Genomic DNA, 21,266 nt, shown 5'->3' with positions numbered 1-21,266 from the left:
TCTCTCTCTCTCTCTCTCTCTCTCTCTCTCTCTCTCTCTCTCTCTCTCTCCTATCTTAATGTGCTATGGGACAAAGGGGGAAGTCATAGAACAACTTATGCAACTTATGGGAGTCAGTTTTCTCCTTCCACCATGTGGGTCCCTAGGATCAAACTTAGGTTATGATACTTGGAGGCAAGCACTGTTACCTGCTGAGTCATCTTACTAGCTCAAGATTATTAATACATCATATACCATATTTACATATATATGTATACACATGTAACTTCTTCATATAGCATTGCTACTTGAAATTCTATACAACTTATTGTCCTCCAGTACAATGTAAGCTCCATGAATACATGGAACTTATCTTTCTGTTATTGGTTATATGGCCACACCTAGCAGGCACATCCAGCCTGTGGCCTACAGACTGCATGCACCTCAGGATAGTTGTGAGTGAAGGTCAATACAAAACCATGAACTTACTTAAAACATTATGATTTCTTTTTGTTTTTTTCTAAGTTGATGCCATAGTTCTTATGTGAACTTAGTAGATGACATCATTCTGCCTCAGTGTGTTAAAGGTTAGGCATGCCTGAAACATTTTGTAGTACACAGCAAATACTCAACAAATGTTAATCAAACAAATGAAAAGGAAATGGATTACCTGGTTGTTTTAAAAACTAGTTAACTCATCAACTATTTATTTTGGGAGGACTGAATTCAGCAGGCAGGTTTCAAGATTTTTTTTTTTGTCTAATTTTAACTGCATTGTGATCCGGAGTGAGACTTGTTTTAAAAGACATTAAAAGTGTCTCATTAGAAATTAATTTTCCTAAAGGAAGACTATTTTAAAGTAAGACTTCTTGACTTAGATTATTGGCATTTGAGTTCTCGATAGCTGGGTGAATCAGGACTAGTTAACTATATTTGTGGCTTAGTTATTTATCTATAAAATAGGAGTGCTAGAAGAACCTATTCTAAATTGTTACAAAGAAAGCCAAATAAAATGATATATAATAATTACCTAACATAACATCTAGCAGTAAGTAGATCCTTAGAGAATAGCAGCTTTTGTTGCTTTTATTAAGATATAAGAAAACTTAAACAAAAAACCCAAAAGTCCTGCAATAGAAACTACTGAGCACATTTCTCCAAGTGAAACTGGAGTAGCTGTTCAGGTCTTTTGTATAAATGACATTTCTTTGGGAAGTGCTCCAAAATTTGAAGGACAGTTGCTTTGTTCTTTTCCTCAGGAGGCTTTTGTGGGCCTGGACATATTCTCTTCATATTTTTCTATAGCCGCACAAGAATAGTCACATGTGAAACTCATCAAACTTAGTATCTCCACTTCTTCATGGTTTAAAGCCTTCAAGTTGACTGTCATCCCAGGTTCTGAGTTCTGACTCTAGGAATTATTCTCACTCAGTATACTGTTAGAAACTGGGCAGCTTCCTTTGTGGGGAAAGTGCTTCCCGAGGGCTGCCAGTCTGGCTTGCTGAGCCAATTGACTCAGAAACCAGGTAAGGGCAATGGTCTTTATTTCCATGCCATGGTAATTCCTAGTAGTTGCTGTCAGACATACTTTGTGTTAGTTCCCAGTGAAATGAAGTTATAACGGAATTAGCTAGTCTGTAACTGCCACTGCATGCTAGGTTCCACTTGTGCAGGGGCACCAAGGAAGCCTGGGGTTGCACTGAAGCCCGTGGCTCCACATTTCGCAGAAGCAGTCAGGGTCTCAGAGCTGCTAGTCAGCATGTGCTCCCCGGAATTTTACATTTGCCTTTCAAGGTCCACTTCTTCCATTCCAGCTTCACCGTTATCTCCCACAGCAACAAATACTGAGTTGGGCTGGGCACAGACTTGTTTATTCATCCATTAAACCCCACAGAGATCAGTAAATACTTGTTAAATCACACCGCTTCTTTACTGCTTTAGCAGCATCCTTTAGTTTTGTTATTTAGATACAATTGTAGCTTGTCTTCCCAGGGATGCTGTGGATTTTTTTTTGTGTGTGTGTATGAACTTATACCTCTTTCCTGTCTCCTGCAGTGCCACACTATACTTTAAATATTATGCTCTACAAACTGCTTAGGCAAAATGGGTCCCACCCTAGGAGCTGGGTAAAATTTTCTTCTTGACTACTTACTTTTTATTTTTTATCCGTGATTGTTAGGAGAAAATAGTACACAACAGCCATCAATTATGAAACTATGTTCTTACCGTAATTCTCTCTCAAATAACAACCTAACAAAAGTGGGGTTGGAAATTAGAAACTTACTCATAAACAGTGGTCCATCCATTTTCATTACTTTTTGTTGCTAGAAGTCCTGTGTTTCCTGGGTAGGTCATCAAGGCCAAATTGTAGCCTTGAGCTGACACTCTTTTCAGGACTCCGTTGCTGCTTATGGTCAGCCAGTAGACTTGCCCGCCAGGCACCACAAGCCATAGAGGCATGCCACCTGCATCCCGGCGAATATGCACTGAATTGCCATTGCTGCTAGTGATGGCACCCAGATCACCGTCAGCATTGTAGGTGAAGTTATATACATAGTCCCTTGTTATCAAGTTCATGGTATGTAGGTGGGTTCCATTGACAGTGAACTGGTAGAGTTCTTGGTCAGCAGGCGAGGCAATCTCATAAACGTTCATATCATTCAGGTGGGCTTGGTTCCTGCTGATGGTACGAATTCGAACATTGCCAAGGTCTGCTACGTAGAGGGTACCATCAGGTGACACTGCCAAAGAGGAAGGGGCTTTCATCTTTGCGTCTTTGGCGTATCCACCATCACCTATGGGGAAAAAAAAGACCCAATTTTAATAATTGGCACCCAAAGAATTTGAGTGAGCATACCTGAGATTTAAAGCAACACACATCAAAAATCATTTTAAGAAAAAAAATCAGAGAACCATCATTCTTCGCATGCACCCTGATTATTTTGAAACCCATTTACTCAAAAGATTGTAGTTCTTGAGTCAGTAACACTAAAGATGAACAGTAAGATATAATTATCTCAGTTACACCAATTCTGTGAATTCCTAAATCCTGCTGTTCAGAACCTATTGTATTGCAAGGTACAAGCACAGCAAATAATGATAGCCACACCAAATTTGCCTGCCAGTTTGTAAGTTTCTTTCCTGTTGCTATTTGCAGGATTTGTTTTAGAATCTTCTGGTCCTACTATGCTTAGAAGTCTTTTCCTCTATTAATTTCCTTTGTTCCACTGTCAAAATATGCTAAGTCTGTAAGTATAACAATAATTCCAAATACCAAAGCTGGTAACTGACATAAATAGTAGATACACCTTGAATAAAATATATAAATTACTAAAACATCTATAAATCTCATTGTCCAGGAAAATACAGGAAATATTGAACAAAGTCATATTGAACAACTTACTGATTCTGGATTCTTCTCAAGGAAACACAAAGCTTATGAGGGCTATTCAGTCCTGGGTGAGTAGCTTCATAGGTTTGCATGTAGCGGGGAGGGACTTCCACTCCTCAGACATGAACAGCACTGTTGACATTTAGAGTTCTGTTTGCTATCTGAAATAACTATTCCATGTTTGTGGAAAAGGCTCGTCTTTTCTTCTCCCATTTCAGCTAAAAGGGCACCATTGTTTATGGAATTTAAGAGCTTTTAACATCAAGTAACACAGGAGACTGATGCCATAAGAATTTGCAATTGGGGAATTTAATTTTGCCCGTACATGCTCACAGCAGTCTGCTTGGGGTCCTTTCAGCCGTCTAATAGAGCATGATTTCCATCTGGAAGGCAGTCACTTTGGGCAAGTGGCTTAATAAAATCAGTAAATATGTTTTTCAACCTATTTTCCTTTCTCTAAAGCACAAATAACGGCACGATCTTAAATTTGTATGATGTTAACTTTTTTGAGACTCTGGAAAGTTATTATGTCTGTTTTTCCCAAGAACAGCAAGGTGACATGATGGAGAAATATACTTATCTCTATGTAACAAGTAAGGCAGATGAATTGTGAAAAGGTTTTATGGCTTTTCTGGGTCACTCAGTCAGCTGTCAGCGCTAACTCCCAATACATTGCTTTCTCCGCGAGCCCACACAATTGTTTATACGAATTCCTTTTTGTTTTCCTTTAGGCTTTTCTGATGCCGGTTTTGCTTTTGAAAACAGAGAGGGGGAGCTGGTGAATTGCTAAAAAGGTCATACCTGAAAAACAGTCACAGTTGGGATCAATTTTGCAGTCGCAGTCAGTGGGGGCGCCGGCTATGATGGAGATCTCCCCATTGGTGGTCACTTGCTGAATGCGGTTCACTTTCCTCTCGTCTGTTTCAGCGATGAAGAGCAACCCGCTGTGGGAGACGCTGATGGCCCTGGCTGACTCCAGAGTGGAGTGAATTGCTACTTTGCTGACCAAGAAATGATCGATGCCGGGCACCTGGCAGTGAATGGGACGCCCTGCGATGATCCGCACACGCCTGTTCTCAGAAATCTGCAGCACGATGTTGTTATCCAGGACATACAATGAGTTGTCCATGGGATTGACTGTGAGGTCGGTTGGCCACTCTAATCGCACCTACAAAAAGAACAAACAGAACACATGCCACTAAGTTACCACATCGTTCCAGAGACAATTTTACCATACGAGTAATAAATAGCTTATTGTTTCTGTACTATTACTGATTTCAGCAACATTGATGCTGTCTGATAATGAGGGATGGATATATTTATCATTTGTGCTATTTTCAACACAATATGAATTGTTTTCCATAATCCTGAAGTATCTTCTAGAAAAGTGGAATTCAGAGTGTGGTCTCTGGAACTGACAACCATAGCATCACTTGAGAAATGATTACAAGTGCAAACTTTGAGGCTCTATCCTAGGCACATTGTCTCATAATCCCTGAGAACAGGGACCCAACTGTCTGTGTTTTTACAAATCTCTAGATGATTTTGAAGGTTATTGTTGTAGGACTTCTGGATCAACACACGCACACACACACACACACACACACACACACAATTCTTTTATTGTCTTGTATATGCTTAGAAAAACAAAGTCATAAAGATTTTGGGACAAGGAAGCCCTGGGGAAACCAGTTTTTTACCCAATCAACAGCCTTTTGGTCAGGGCCTTCCATTAGCATAGGCCTAATATCCATCTTGTATATTATGCAGGTATAGTCTGCTAGCTATTGATCTGGAGTCCTAGGTGGGAACATACTTCTCACTTAGCTGGGTCTTGTTTAGTTCTTGGGTGCTCAAACGTGGCGAAGAAACAGGTTGTTTTCTGATTTCCCCGAATGGTTGATGAGAACATTCTCTGTACTAAGTCTTGTGCTAAGCTTTAGGGATTAAAATACAGTTTTCCAAGACATAAACCTATGCCCTTAAGGAACTGTTTGGTCTGGTAGGGCCCTTGAAAGCACTATTAGCGATTACTCTCCATGTTGTGAGAAGGAAGCAATAAAAAGGGCATGAGAGGACTTCACATAGATATAGAGGCAGGATATTAATAGATATGACGGTGTGTAACCAAGGGCGAAGTGACCAGTAGAGAAGAGCAGCGTAGGTGAAGGACCGTTTGGGCAGAGCAAATAGCAAGGGTAAAAGCCCAAACATCAGAGATGGCATGACTCATCTCAGGTATAATAAATGTTTCAGTAAGGTTAATATAGTTTCAGTGCGTGAAACTAAGAAAATGATGCCAACTAGGAGGTAGAGAGTGACGAGATGTTGCAGAGTAAATCCTGTCCTTTTCAAAGTTAGGTCTCATGGCACTACCTTCAATGTGACTGTGTTTGGAGCTAGGGTATCTAAAGAATAAATTAGGATAGTTAAGATGGTAAGAGTGGAGACCTCTCCAAACTGTAAGTGTGATTATGAAAATGGAGGCTGCACACACTTAGGGGTTGTCTCTATGTGGATATAGCAAGAAGATGGCCATCTGAATGTGAACAAGAGAGGTCTTAGGAGAAGTCAACGTCTGTGTCTTTGGTTTCCAGTGGCCAAAGATTTGAGAAAATAAATTTTGTCATTGAAGATACCTGAACTTTGCTATTTTGTTGTGGCATCTCTGCTCAACAAATATACCAGGTAATGAAAGGAAGCACATATCAGTTTTGTTTTTGTGACTGGGGTAGCCACTGAAGAGCTTTAAGTAGGCAGATGGCATAGTCATACTTGGGTTTCAGATGGATCTTACTGCCCGCTCTAGAGACAATGTGGCAGGCAGAGGTGAGACCAGCCAGTTTGGTGGCTTCTGCATTAGGCTAGGTAAGGAATTATGCTCTATAAACTAGGAAGGCAATGTAGGGTATTGGGAGTACAGAAACTTGAGATGTTTGAGAAGAGTAAAACAGTGTGTGTGTGTGTGTGTGTGTGTGTGTGTGTGTGCGCGCGCGCGCGCACGCATGTGCACATGTGTGTCTAGTGTGCCCTGTCCAAGGGCTGTGCTAGATACTGAGGATAAGCTAAGTTAACATGATTTCACTGTAGTTCTTTTCTGGACATGAGTTGGCTCAGTGCCTGCCCTGACTTTTCCCGATGGTGACTGCTTATCCCTGGGCACTTCACGGAGAACTCTGCTCCATATAGCACTCCCCACATCACCACTCATTACTATCCATTTCTCTCCTTTACGGCTAGACAAAGGCAGAAAAAGAAATCTCATTCAGGACTAAAATAGTGAAAGTAACGTAACTAAGCTTTTCAGCTTTGCAGGGAAGCCGATGGAAGTCTTTATTTTTCTCACGGAATCGGAATGTTTGGAAAGCAGATATGGACTGTCACTGCATTTTGACGCCCACTACTTCCTCAGCTGAAAGAGACCTTATGAATAATGATTAATGAAGTGGGAAAAGGCCCGATCTGATGTCTGAGATAAGAACTTATTTTTTTACTTGTGCCCTCTCAGGGTGGTGCTGTGAGGAAAGCAAAGGTTGCCTTTGGCTTCTCCTTGTTATACCACATGAGGCCCTTTGCCCCCATGTCTGAGTGTCCCCCAAATGCACAGCAACCTCACTGTGTCCCCACAGCTTTCTGTGCCCTCTACTTCCACCTCTACAAATGCTGCCCTTCTCTGGTCAGTAACCATATGCCTCTGGGCAGCTAGGAATTTGTGCGCTAATGGGGTATAAAGCTCAGCTTGTATTATGCATGTTCTACAAAGCCTTTCGGACTGAGGCCATTGGATAAACATTAACCACCAGCAGCCACAGCTCCCAGAACAGTTTGTGGTGAAGTGTTCCTCAGCATGTCTATCTGAGGCCTTTGCGTGTCAGTGTGCTGCCACAGAGAGACAGAGTGAGTGCCTGCTGCCGCTGCCGTTGCCGCTGCTGCTACTGTGGAGGGTTGGCTCTCCCTTCACCCTGTGCCCCCACCTTGGACCTCTATATACACTATCAAACTTGTCCAGAAGCTGTCTGTGCGCTCTAGTCCTATGGAACACGGTCCCCTAGGAAATAAGTCAGGGCTGGCTGAGGAAGAGGAAATGAATTGATTTCAGTACAACACTCCTATTTTGATCGAGTCTGAAGTCGGTGACCCAGAAAAAACAAAGCTGGCTGAAATGACGTTCTAATTATCCCCACTCAGGGAGCCAGAGCCAGGGCAGAGGCCCAGGAATGGCACACACCTGGCAGAAGCTATGGAAGGAACATATTTTAGACTCTGTTCTCAGCTATCAAGGCTGCCTCTGAGATAAAAGCTGGCGGTGAGAAAACATTCTCCAACTCTAGCAACCCGATTTAAGCCGATACTATTGGTGTCATGTTTATTAGATTTAATATTGCCTCAAAAATACACCAGACATCGTGTCTGTTTGTTTTCTTTCCCATCAAATGAGCTACCCTCTGGCAGTTTTCTGTGACGAAAGTGGCCTTTGTGCTTTTGAGACACTTTGTATGCCAGCTACATAGAATCCCTTTAATTCCCATTTGATTCGGTGGGGCAGCTTGTCTGTGAGATCTGCTCAGATGAAAGATGTGTGCCTACTTAGTAGTCGAGGGGCCATTGTTTTAGAGGACGGACCTTTTCACTGCTTTTAGGTTGTCAGTTCCTCTTATGCCAGTCTTATGTTACATGTGTCCATTTCCAGGTAATTTTTCAAGGAACTAGTGCTTTACACCCACACAGTAAAAACAGAGCCTCTCCACCCCACCCAACAAATGTAGTGATGTTTTTGAGCTGATTCTGGCTGGCGGAACAAGTATCTATTAATTGTGGTGAGAGCCCACAACTCTGTGCTACTGAGATGGATCTAAGGTTAACTTCCAGAAGCTGCTGCCATTTATACAACTGTGATTTTTTAAAGTGTGTGTTGGGGGGGGGGTTGCATGTGGTAGTAGAAAAACATTTTCTTTTAGAACGGGACTCAGAAGAGCCCCCAAGAGCAGCAGCGAAGGCTCTGTCGACTCTGCTGATCCAGCCTACAGGCAAACCATTAGGTCTAATTTGTGGTGCTTGCCCCACCTTGTAAAAATATACTAATTTTTTCAAAATGTCAAAATGTGTTTAAGCTAAACTAGCATTAAAGGTCACTGGCATAGCCTCTAGCTGGTGGAATGTACCCATCCCTCAACAACCTTCCCTGAGAAATAACCCTGAGCAGAAAGGAGCTCTGGGTTGGGATGTCAGCACTTGACAGTGCTGTCTTCCTCTGCTAATTGAAAACTTGCCTTGAAGGGAGTTGACTCTCAGGTCAACCAGTCCTGTGGCTGACTTAAAGTTCTAGCTAATTTTGACCTCACTATCAGTGTAGAAGACAGCAGGATCCTACAGAGAAAAACCTGTGTGTAAAAGCAAATTCTAAACATGAGCCCTTTGATTATACAAAGTTCAAAATGCCTTCAGTTGCAAGACTAACTGTGCAATGAAGAAGACATAGAGCATTTGTTAGATACTTGGCTTCCCTCTAAAAGTCTGACTCAGGGTTCCCACCCAGGGTTCTGTGTAATAGTAGGAAAACTAGGGTATCTTTTATGCAGCTCCGATTTTTTCATCTGTATCAAGGAAAATAGGTTAATGATCATATATCTGTGTGTTTGAATGTGCATATACATGAAATATTTATTTTTTACTTATATAGATTAAATGATATGTGGTGATACGCGGTGCTTATCCTGGTGCCTGACACATGGTAGAGGGTACTAGGTGGTATCAAAATGATCTCATGTAGTTTCCTTTCAACACGTTCTTAAGCTTGAGTTTTCTATATAAGATTTTCATGGATTTTGATTCAGCTCTGTGCCAACTATACTAGAGTAGACCTAATATTTTTCTTTAAATTGACCCATTTCTTAAGTATGAGTGTGCAGTTCTGCCCATTTCTTTGAATTGGTCTATAGCATTCACAAAGCCAGAGAAGCACTAGCCTGGGTCATTAATAGAAATATTATTTATTGACTCCTTCATAGGTATCAGGTACTTATTATGGATTAGCACTTTATATACTTTAGAATATAATCATCTGAGAACAATAATTTTTATTCCCAATTTACCATGTTTCTGTCCTTCCTCAGTTCATAGTTAAGAGATGGAAGGCAGATATAGAAATATATCATTCAGTATAGCACAGGTCAATGCCATTCTAAATGCATGCTGAGAATGATATGGGTCCACAGAAGTGGGAGTTCCAGCAAGATTTTTAGAAGTGAAAATTAGAATTCACTTGCAAGAAGGAACAAAGGTACTAAGGATCAAGAATGATCTCAGCATAGGGAAGATGAATAGAAATAAAGAAGCATGAAATCATATGGGGGTGTGGGGACTATGGACTGGGGTCTCTCAGCTATAATACAGGGTAGCTATTTTTGGTAAATGACATTCTAAATGTTTGTGAAGGGATAGGCCCAGGTTTCTAATGAGAGACATTTTCAAGCTGGGGTCAGCACCATGCGTTTGCAGAGAAAGTTTAGCATCTTTGTACCATATATGTCAGCAGCATCTTTACTTCCATTAATAACAACAAAAATGTATGTTCCCTAAAGAACAAAACCATCCTTTGCTGAGAGCTATTGGACTAAGCTTTAGAAGGGTATGGATTCTAAGACTTTTAGCCTTACGCTGTAGATGGCAAAGAGAGAATGAGGGTCTTTAAAGTCAATAGCTGGCAAGGTCAGTTTAATACTTCAGAAACATTATGTAGGGTGAAGTTTGGGGGACAGTTGGGGGAAAAGACTAGCTGCAGGATAATTAATCCAGAGACGACCCACTTATCATTCCATGCATTCATTTATTCGTTCTCCCATCTAATCATAAGGAGACTCTATATTCCTGGCACTCAGAGCCTGAGGTATTGCTTCTCTTTCAGATGCAGAAGAATTTGTGAGAATTCGCAACAGTTATGTACTTTCTCCATAGAGGATATGCTAAGATGTAGTGGAGTGAAGTCATTAGCAGCTCAGTCTCTGCTGTTGAAACATTTTAGATCAAAATTTTAAATGATAGATTTTGCTACTGCTGTGTCTTCAGCGAATCAACTAACACAAGCATTTCAGCCTTCTCCCATAGAAATTGAGTCAAATAATACCTTCCAAAATTTGTAAGAATTCAATGAAAACACAACATTGTACTTCACCAGAGCACCCAATACATAGGAAGAGGAAAAGAATAGCTAATCTGGATCTGAGGACAAGCTGTGCAGTGGTTAGGGAAACCCACCCCTGCCTGTGAATCGTCTTGTCTCTCTCCAACTATTGCAATGCTCTCCCCCCTGGACATCCTGTGAACTCTTAAGTTTAAGAACATGGGCATATTCTTTAAAGACTTCCAGTGATTCCATATCACCAGGCACTCACTCGTTTGCTCTATTCCTCAGGGATTTCTCAAAACAATACAACCTCCAAGAAATCTTTGACTTATTTTGAGATAATATTCAGCTAATTCCCTGGCTAATAGTTTGGTTTATTACTTGGGCCACCTTGGTATTTATAACAGTACTTTTGGCCCAGTATCAAGGACAGAACATGTTCAATTAATTTCCTTTCTCTGTCAATTAAAAGCCTATTAGTCCTATCTTTCACACTATGCTACATATTAATAAACCAGTTCTAAAGAAGAGAGTGGATTCCTCCCCTCATTGAGATTATAGTCTTTTGTTGACATCATTTGTTCTATCTATCTGTAAGCACAAGGGGTTTCCATTGGCATAGAGCAATCAGTTATTCCTTTTCCTCTCCAGTCACTTTAAGAAGTTAACTATGGTGGAAATGCCTCAAAGAAAAACCATGATTATTACAGTGTTCTATAATCACCACCAATTGCTAGCAAGTTCTTTCCCCAAAGTTCCATAAGGTTAGAGAAAACTAGCCATTTTGTAGAAGGTCCTGCCTTCCATCCTAGACACAACTTCTGATCTCCCTCCTTTAGTCTACTCAGAGCTCTGTGGCTCATTAAACAAGTGACTGCTTGACCTTGAGCTCTAAGGCTTCTTCAGTAGGACTTTTCAGGAAGTGTATGATTATCTCCTTTGAGGTATGCCAGCCCTGGGGACAATGTAGTGATGGGGCTGCATGCTCTGTACCAGGTGTTCTGCCAGCACTATGTTAGATGTCCCCATGCTTCTAAAAGTCAACAACCCCAGATTGTTAGAATCACTCTTTGTCAGTTTTCAAATGGCAGTCTCATTTCTTGACACCGACACTGTCTAAGCATCTTCAAATTTATAGAAGAAGGGAAATGTTGCCTGGAGAAAGTTTTTTTTTTTCTTTTTCACTTGGAAATCATGATGACACCTATAAGAGTGGCTTTTCTTACTGATCTTGCTTTTAAAAAATAGAAATTATTAGAAGGTGAAACATATCAAGATTCTGTGACCTTTTCGATAAGTAAACTATTTTGCACTATCTCAGATCCACATTCTGTAGCTTGCCATAATGGCTGGACACTTTGAGGAATCCCTTAACCCTTGCTCAAAAGTATCCCCATGGTCTGGGTTGTCCAATGAGAACCCACGAGAAAACTGGAAATTTAAGTTCAGTATTCATTGAAAATGAATAGGTAGTGTCAGTCTAATCAGGACTTACAATTAGACTAATCTTTAGAATTAGTCTACTACAGAGCACATAGGCTAAACTGTATATACCTCAGTGTTCCTAAATTAATACTGAAGTGAGTGAAAGAAAGCAAAGGAAAACAAAAATACCCCCTATACCCTGCACATATGGAACAATCATCCCTAAGTAGTAGTCTTGACATTTCATCTTCAAATAATTTACACCTTTATAAGCAAGGCCATTTAGAGACATTATTCTTTTAAGTGCCATCTTTCTTTGCAATATGGGCAAACCAAAATTTTTCAAGGTGGAATTTCTCCCCCTTATAAATTTGAAGATGCTCAGATGGGTCAATATGAAATCTCAAACGTGTGCCTATCGATATTCCTGTGTAAGAAACTTCCAGTTTCACACCTACCCCATAATTCATTCAATTTGTCCTCCTTAATGGCCAACCTCCATTATTATGTAATACACATTGCTATTTAGAACAAAACGTTATTTTCAGACAATGTGTAAGTGGAAGTGTGGAATCATCTAGACTAACAAGTGTATGCTATAAAGATTTCTCAATGGAGAGCTAATTGAGTTCAAAGCAGCTTTGTTTGGTCTTAGCTATCTTTGGGATACATGGATGCTGAAGGTTTTGCCTGACTTCTTGGACCATGACATTGCTAAGAAATAAAAGTTATGTGCTCAGGTAGTAGTAATGTAGGAGCTTGGATCCTGGATGGATCTGTGGGGCTTCCACCTCAATCCTCAATAATATCTATTCTACCCACTATTTTGTTTGCACTTCTGTTGCATTGGGGGTTTCTGTTATTCTCAATGGAATATCATCAAAATGAATAAGATACTCTAGTTGTTAGCTTTTCATTTTGACTGGGGCTACTGATTATACCATTAGAGATACACTGTCATAAAAAAGTTCTAATGTTTCCTTTTTAGATAAATCCCCTGTTTTTACAAAATTAAGGTAAATTTGTAGACAAATTTCTGTCTTGCCTGGTCCTGCAGCCATTCAGTCCAAAGAAACACAGAAAAGCTTATATTAACTATAAACTGTTTTGCCTCAACTCTCAGGTGTATTATTAGCTAGCTCTTACAACTTAAATTAACCCATAATTCTTATCTATGTTTAGTCATGTGGCTTGGTATCTTTTCTCAGTAAGGCATTCTCATCTTGCTTCCTCTGCCTTTCTTCTTCCCAGAATTCTCTTAGTCTTGTTGTCCTGTGTATACATTCTGCCTGGCTACTGGCCAATCAGCATTTTATTAAACCAATATGAGTGACAAATCTTTGCAGTGTACAAAAGCATTATCCCACAGTATATATAAATATATAAATTAAACTAAATTAATATTTTGGTAAATGTGGGAAATACAATTATGTCAGTGTTTTAGAATTGTTTCTTTTAACGGGTACATAAAAAAGCCCTAAAAAATTATTCATGTTAGTGAAGTACCATGCAAAGTTTTGATATATGTATATATTCTATAATGTTTACATCAAATTAAATATATTTATCTCCTCCAGAACCTTTCTTTTTCTATGGTAAAAACTTTCAAAATCCTGTCTTCTAGCCTTTTGAAATATAAGATTGCTTAATTGTTGCTTGTAGTCACTGAACTGTAATTATCACAGCAAAATAGTTTGTAATCTTCTAAAGTATGAAGCAACTAACAGTCCTACTCAGCTATGATATCAGTGAATCACAATAGCTGGTATGACACAATAACCCTATTGGTGCAATCGTGGTATGTATACCTTGGTAGTAACCAACTGCTTTCTAATTGGCTCAAGACCCATTGAAAAAGAGGGAAATCATTCCTGGTACTGGAAACTAGTCAACTATCAAGGACTTATGAATCATGGATCTTGGATAAAAATCTACAACTGCCACTTTACTAAACCAGCATAATACCTAACTACATTCTAAATATTTTTCCTATTCTCCAGATAAGTATAGTTATCTTCTCTCATAAAAAAATTATTGCAACAGACAAAGGTGATTGCAGAAAACTTCAACCAATCAAAATTTAGACTCGTGGAGCCCAGTTCCCACTGATATATCTACAAAACAATTAAGGCTCAGGGAGGATATATTTGAAGATATCAACAGTTTTTAGTACCACAAAGGAGTCCAGAGACCAAAAATCTTGGGGGATGATTATTCTGGAGGAAAGAAGCCCTTCTTTTTTTAAATTTATTTATTTATTAAAGATTTCTGTCTCTTCCCCACCACCGCCTCCCATTTCCCTCCCCCTCCCCCAATCAAGTCCCCCTCCCTCCTCAGCCCGAAAAGCAATCAGGGTTCCCTGTCCTGTGGGAAGTCCAAGGAACCCCCACCTCCATCCAGGTCTAGCAAGTTGAGCATCCAAACTGCCTAGGCTCCCACAAAGCCAGTACGTGCAGTAGGATCAAAAACCCATTGCCATTGCTCTTGAGTTCTCAGTAGTCCTCATTGTCCGCTATGTTCAGAGAGTCCGGTTTTATCCCAGGCTTTTCCAGACCCAGGCCAGCTGGCCTTGGTGAGTTCCCAGTAGAACATCCCCATTGTCTCAGTGTGTGGGTGTACCCCTCGCTGTCCTGCGTTCCTCGCTCGTGCTCTCTCTCCTTCTGCTCCTGATTTGGACCTTGAAATTTCTGTCCGGTGCTCCAATGTGGGTCTCTGTCTCTGTCTCCTTTCATCGCCTGATGAAGGTTAATATTCAGGAGGATGCCTATGTTTTTCTTTGGGTTCTCCTTCTTTGGGTTCTCCTTATTAAGCCTATAATTAGTGGTCCTAGAGAAGCTAAATAAGGCGAACCCAAAGCCCTTCTTTTAATATAGGGGTTTCATTTAAGCTCATTAAGAGAAAAAATACACATCTCTTCTAAGATGGCTCTTGGGTCCACAATTCCTGTCCAAACGCATACTGTTGGAGAGCCTGAAAATTCACACTACCACTGGAGACCCAAAGTCTGATGGGTGCTGTAAAAGTTTGTTCATACAGGCTCCCTAAGAACAATCGACACGTACACATTCTCTATGAGTCTGCCGTGTAATTGCCACTACCTCATCTTAATAACAGGCATAATTGCTCTGAGTTTCCGTTGACACTTTCTGGCATCTCCTTTCTGAAGAATCAATTTTGGAAATGGCACTTGTGAAAACACAGAATGTTGAATCACTTCCACTTTTCAATTTACAGTCAAAGTCATCCATCAGCGGGAGATGAAGGCCCAGTGTGAAAACTACAGAATGTCCTTCAGACTCCACAGCTAATTTGTTTGTAAATTCGATTGTTATTGTAAGAAGAACATATTGTACATGATGCTACTTACATGATGCTACTTGCCAATTTACTATTTATGTCTGTTGTATCTTAGGTTTTTATCATTGCAGTCAAAGAAATTAACCCTTTCAGCACTTGTAGAAGCAGGGAGAGGAACATGGAAGCTTTACTGTTTTCTCTTTTGAGTCTCTATTTTACTTTTACATCTACTTAGTAAATATCTACTGCATATTCATCACTGTGGGGGACAGACTGGCTGAAGGAGGGTCAAGCAGACAACAGTCTTAGAAAATACACAGTTTCGTGAGGCTAGGTAGCAAGAGTAAGTTCTGTGATAGTTCAGTGAAGAGACCACTGTGTGTCTTTGTGCAGGGGATGGAACTCTTGCCTTCCTGAGTACCAAGGTTTTGCTTGCACAAAAAAGCCTGGAGCTTAAAACGAAGTCCCTAAAATCACCCTTCAGTTGCTTCCTGCTGAGAAGCTGCAGAAACTTGTCTGTTGCCGGTTGTTAATATTACAGTATTGGCTCAAAAAGATAGGCCAAGCTTCCAATTCCCTTTGGCACCTAGAGCAATTTACAGGACAGAAGTATGAGTGCGCGGCTTTTATGAAATGGTCTGATTTCATTGATCAGTCACTCTGAGATTATGTTTTCATTTCTGTAGCTCCTGCTAACCCTTCTTGCTGATGTACTATTTCAGGAAGAAACTATTAAAAAATTTCACCGTGGAGATGTGAAGATATAAGTGGGCATGGCTCTGAATGGGAAGAGGAAACATCAGAACTCATGATTGCTCGCCTCTGAAGTTCATTTAAAGTTAGACTGGAATTCCACAGACTGTCTCTCTCATCAGAGCTCTGCAATGTTTCCAGATGATAAGGACATTAATAACAGCAGCTGGCCTAATGAATATTTAGAAAGAGAATTTTACTGGTTGTATTTTCATTAGGGCTTCAATGTGCTTCCGGGTTTTGCCCACTACTACCCTGTGTGAAAGACAAAATTCCACATACTCAACAGATGGCCCAGCTCAAGCTTATGTTTCCAGAGCTCTGGAGATTGACCACCTGACCACTTACCACATACCTAGAATAATTTAAGGAAGCATTCAGATTATAGAGCTCGGTCTGAACAAAGCAAAAAAAATAGGTGATGCGTATTGAATACCGGAGTTTTAATGAGTGGGGAGTCAAAATCACCCTCACAACACATTGAGCAGCTCTGGTTGAAGTCTTTTAATAACAGCTTCTTACAGATTCAGTAATGATGAAATCCTCTGTGGCAAACAGTCCACTCTAATTAATGTTTCATCCAAACTGTAAGCATATCTGAGTGACTCCAGCCGCAACAATGACATGAAAATCTAACACCTCATTGCACAATACAGTGGTTATTAAGTTACTGTCTCACATCTCCAAATTCGTCCTTTTAAAGACATTGCTTTGTGATAGTAGGGTTGGGACTATGCTCTCTACATTTTCTATTTTGCCAGCTGGAGTTTTGATAGATTCTGACAGTACAGAAAATAAAGGTATGCTGGGAGGCTCAAGGAGGGAGAAGGGACTTGTTCTTTCCTGTTTGCTTTCTGTTCCTGTCAACATCACCTCAACAGTAGACCTTCATTCTGGCAGCAATAGCTGGCTGCACTTTCCAGCTAATTTGCATAGTCTGAGACTCAGTGTCATCGTGCCCTGTTATAGGTGCCAACATCAAATTTGTTATTAGTACATTCTTAATGTGAGAATGCTAGCATCCTTTCCTCAACAGCCTATGCTCTACATCCATGGGACAAAACTCCTTCATTTCTAGGTTCTAACAACCCCAAGCCTTTCTGTTTGTTTCCCAGGCCTAGAGGTGGTAGCCATTTCCTGAAGGTATCTGTAGTTTACATAATTCATGTAACACCTGTGCAGCCCATCCCATGTATTAAATAGTATTATAATAATTATGTTCTTTCTATTTTTTCACTGGGTCTCAATTAATATTTACAGTACGAATCCAAATACTAGGATACAGGAAGAGTAACACATTGCTGTAGGCCAATGGTAGTAGTAAAGTAGTGGCAATGGTTAGTCTGAATTGTCAACTTCACGTAATTTAGAATCATCCAGAGAAAAGTGTCTCTGAAAATGTCTGTGAGGGATTACCTTAATTATGTTAACTGATGTGGTGAGACCTGTCCCATTCTTGGATGGAACCATTCTCTGAGTGTGGAGTCCTGGACTGGTAGAAAAGAGAAAGTTACCTGGGGACTGGCATGCATACATTTGCTGAGCTCTTCTTCCGAATGTGGACATAATGCAACTAGTTAGCTGCTCAACTATTCTGCTGCCTTGATTTCTCTGACATGATGTACTGATCCTTGAACTGTGAACTAAAATAAACATCTTTACCCTATAAATTGTTTATATTAGAGTATTTTATCATATCAACAGAAAATAAGCTAAGATGCTGGTAAAAGTGAGTGAAAACTACCAAGGGCCATCTTGTTACTAATCATGCATTAGCTGGCCTAGGCTGAGCCAAAGTAATAGGTACTAAAATTGCCATTAACGTCCACAAACCCACATAAAATAAACTTGTATGTTAGGAATTTTGTTGTGAATGACTTTAACTAGAGCTTTTCTGACACTTTTGAAATGCTATTACTCTGTACACCCTTCTCAATCTTGTGATATTTGAGGATATATGATTTACCCATATGCTTTTGTGCTTTGTTGACCTACAACAACATCTATGTGTCCAGAATTTTGTTTAAAAACAGTAATGTGCTGAGTATCAACTACCATATTTCTTTTAGATTCCCACTTAATATTTAACTTGTTAGGTATTGAAATCATTCCTTCAGAATGGTCTTCCCCTGGATTGGGGCAATGGAAGTGTACTGAGAGATGAATTAAATGGCTATGAGAAATTATCTCCGTTTATTTTCACATGGATGTTGTAGACACTAAGAGAGAAGCTGTATTTTGTAGTCTTGACTAACTTTTGTCCTTAAAAATTGGAACTTACAACATTTACTGGAAATAAACCACATGACAGACTTGAGTATCAAACTTTCCAAATGTTTTAGACTTACAATAGTCATTTATCAAATGAATTCCACGCCCAAAAAGAGAAAGTGCATCTCAGAATAAGTCCTCTCAACAAATATACCCTGTTGGTAAATACTTCGCATGTTTCCTTGTTCACATTTCCAAATACACTGACTTTTACATGACTAGATGATCCTTTTGTTTTGTAGAACACCATCTTTGGATTGTGTTGCCTTTTGATGAGGAAGGCTTGGTGTTGATCTATGTAGGTCCCTTTCCTATAGTTAAGAGGCCCTTTGGGCTATACTGAAAGGGATAGTCATACACATAAAGAGGCCAGTGGCTTATGATGGGACATTGTCCTAAAAACATCTTGAAACAAGCCACAGAGTTTATCCCACAGGTATTCCCGTGTCTTAGACAGGTTCAGGTTTAGGTTCAGCTCAGGTCATAGAGTATGCCAAACAAAATGTAGAGAAAAAAAATGCACTGTTCAAAAGTAGTTTGCAAGCTTTGCATTTTGTGACTCTTCCTGAACTTTGGAGATGCTTTTCCTCGGGTGCTTAATAGTTTTAATAAGAGCTAACATGCCATTGTCCTTTGTGGGGAACGAGGACACTGCTGAGGGAGTTTTATTTATGTGATAAATTACGTTTTCGATATAGCATTGAACACGGTACTTGACTTTTATTTTAAGGCAACTGAAAACTCTGCCTTTGCCTCTGTGCAGATGCCCAATAGAGCTTGGATCTGCTGAATTTGAAGGTGTGGGACCTGCTGTTCTCTGCTTCGCATATAAGTGGCTTGAGCTTTCAACGTGGAAGCATCACTGCAAATATCTGTAATAACAGGTTATTTTTATTAGAGTTTACTGAGAGTATGTTTACTTGAGAGATGTACCCCAAAGTACAGTTAAAACTATTTAAGTTATTTGGAGATAGAAAGTATGTAAAGGAAACCTGTCAATAATCTTGTTGCCACATTTCTCCCAGTTTATCATTTTATATTAGGTTAAAAAAAACCCGATAGACATGGTTAGAACTTGAATATCTTGAAGCAAACAACCCCTCAAACCAAAACCCAAAGCAAAAACAATAACAAACCAGAGTCATCGGGTAGGTGAAGGGACTCACAGACTAAACTTGATTCATAAAATCCAAGGGCACTGCTTTCTCCTGAGGAAGCTCTAGCTTCAAAACTTCTTTTGATTTTTTACTTAGCTGGGAGCCTTTCTGTTTCATTTTGTTTTTGTTTGAGCACGATAGCATTCTTATATTGACCTAGATAAACTCTTCTTTGTTATCTACTCTAATATTTATTTGATTTTTGGCAAAATTTGCCCATCTGGAGTGACTGCAGGCTACTAACTGAATAAACTGCCTTTATCTCTCAAGTTTAAAGAGACAGGAGATGATCTAAAAATCCCAAATGCACAGGTGTATGCGCAGTCACAGTACATTCTAGTCTTAGCTCCACAATCAGCATATCAGTTCTTGGAAGCAGAAAGAAAATGAAGGATTTGGGGCATCATTCAATGACTATCACAGGTATCCACTAAGTGATCTAGATAGAACTTCACGTCGTATTAGGAGAAAGAAATCCTCTGTGAAGGTCAAAGCAGGCTAAGATCAGTTTCTGGAGCATGTTGGTGCCACATCCCATGGAACACACCCACTGATATTTGCTTCTCTGCAAAAGGTTCACTTCCATGAAATGGCCAGATCAGAAGTTTTACCTAATTTCTTAATCATTTCCAAACTTCTTCTAGTTCTTTTTACTCTAATCCTATAAATTATCAGTTCAAATCTTCATATCGGGAAAGCAAGGTCAAATACTGTTACTATTATTCCTATTACTAGTATAGAATTTTATTGAGCACTTGTAAGCCAAACACTCTGTTAAATGATTTATACATATTGACCTCACTGAATCTTTACAGCCTCCCTATGAGGCAGGCACATTATCACTCCCATTTATAGATAAACAATTTTTTTCAAGGACATCTATCAAGCATAGATCTAGGATTTGAAATGAAGCAGTCTGTGTTCCTAACCACTGTGCTTTATTGACTTTGTATTGCTTTTAATATGAAGGAGAAGTCATCAAAAAAACTTGAATTTGTCTCTTGAATCCTCTACTAAAGGCTTAAAGAAAAGTCTGGCTGGCCTTCCCAGTTCCAGAAGATGTTTTTATTTTTATTTATTTATTTTCTGCATGTGACAGAGCCAGGAGACTGGGTTTCGGCTGCATAAGCAATAAATAACATTATCCAGGAATACATTTAAATCAGATACGGACAACAACAGATATTATAAAATCAGAATAACCACCTTGCAAACTTATTTTGTTCTTGTGTCCTCCCATTTGAGCAAGCATATAAAGAATCAGCAGAAAACGTTTCCAAAGGTAATTGACATTACCATCTTACATCACTCTCTATATTTGTGAAACACTTCATACTTTAGCAAGTGCTTTCCCATTAAAAAAAAGAGAGGCCACTTAATCAACAATTGGGTAATTTATTGAATTAGCCTTCATAAGAAGGAATAATTAACTAGCTCTAGAATTCTAGTGTCAGTTAAAAAAAATATAATACTAACACCGGAATTATAGAGCACCTTCTTTTCGGTCAAGAACTAGACAAAAATGAACGTTTCTTCTTTACTGTTTCAGAGGAGAGCAGAACGAATGATCCAGAAGGTTTTTTAAAGACGACTAAATGGCAACAAAAAGCAGTGGCTATTCAACACTCTTAATACAATTTATTGCCTTGACGCTGAACTTATCTTTCATTTGCAAGTGAGTAACATGGAAAGCCATTAGGAAATCCTAAGGTAATAATTTTAAAAAATGCTATAAGTAGGGCTGCAAAATAAGACATTTAAGTGACTCTGATTGTTACTGTATTCTGTGGCAGCAAAATATGATTGTTATGGGGATTGAAGTAGGTGTCTCTTTCTTTCTCCATGCCCATCTAGCTGGCAATTTGATTGA

At 39.6% G+C, this 21,266-nt stretch overlaps 1 protein-coding gene across 3 annotated transcripts in view; it reads right to left on the bottom strand.

The window, feature by feature from the left end:
* Tenm1 (teneurin transmembrane protein 1) overlaps positions 1 to 21,266 on the bottom strand; it is an 825,611-nt gene that overhangs the window by 40,751 nt on the left and 763,594 nt on the right. For all 3 annotated transcript variants that reach the window (XM_026784949.1, XM_013350458.2, XM_026784950.1), the window contains 2 exons: positions 4,172 to 4,538; positions 2,264 to 2,774 (listed from right to left, as the gene is read on the bottom strand). In XM_026784949.1, coding sequence (XP_026640750.1) covers positions 2,264 to 2,774; positions 4,172 to 4,538 — 878 coding nt within the window. The remainder of the gene's footprint in view (positions 1 to 2,263; positions 2,775 to 4,171; positions 4,539 to 21,266) is intronic.

The sequence above is a fragment of the Microtus ochrogaster genome, chromosome X (assembly GCF_000317375.1).
Source record: "Microtus ochrogaster isolate Prairie Vole_2 chromosome X, MicOch1.0, whole genome shotgun sequence".
In the NCBI taxonomy this organism is placed as follows: domain Eukaryota; kingdom Metazoa; phylum Chordata; class Mammalia; order Rodentia; family Cricetidae; genus Microtus; species Microtus ochrogaster.
The sequence above is the reverse complement of the archived record's forward strand: the minus strand, read 5'-3'. Positions and strand labels throughout refer to the sequence as shown.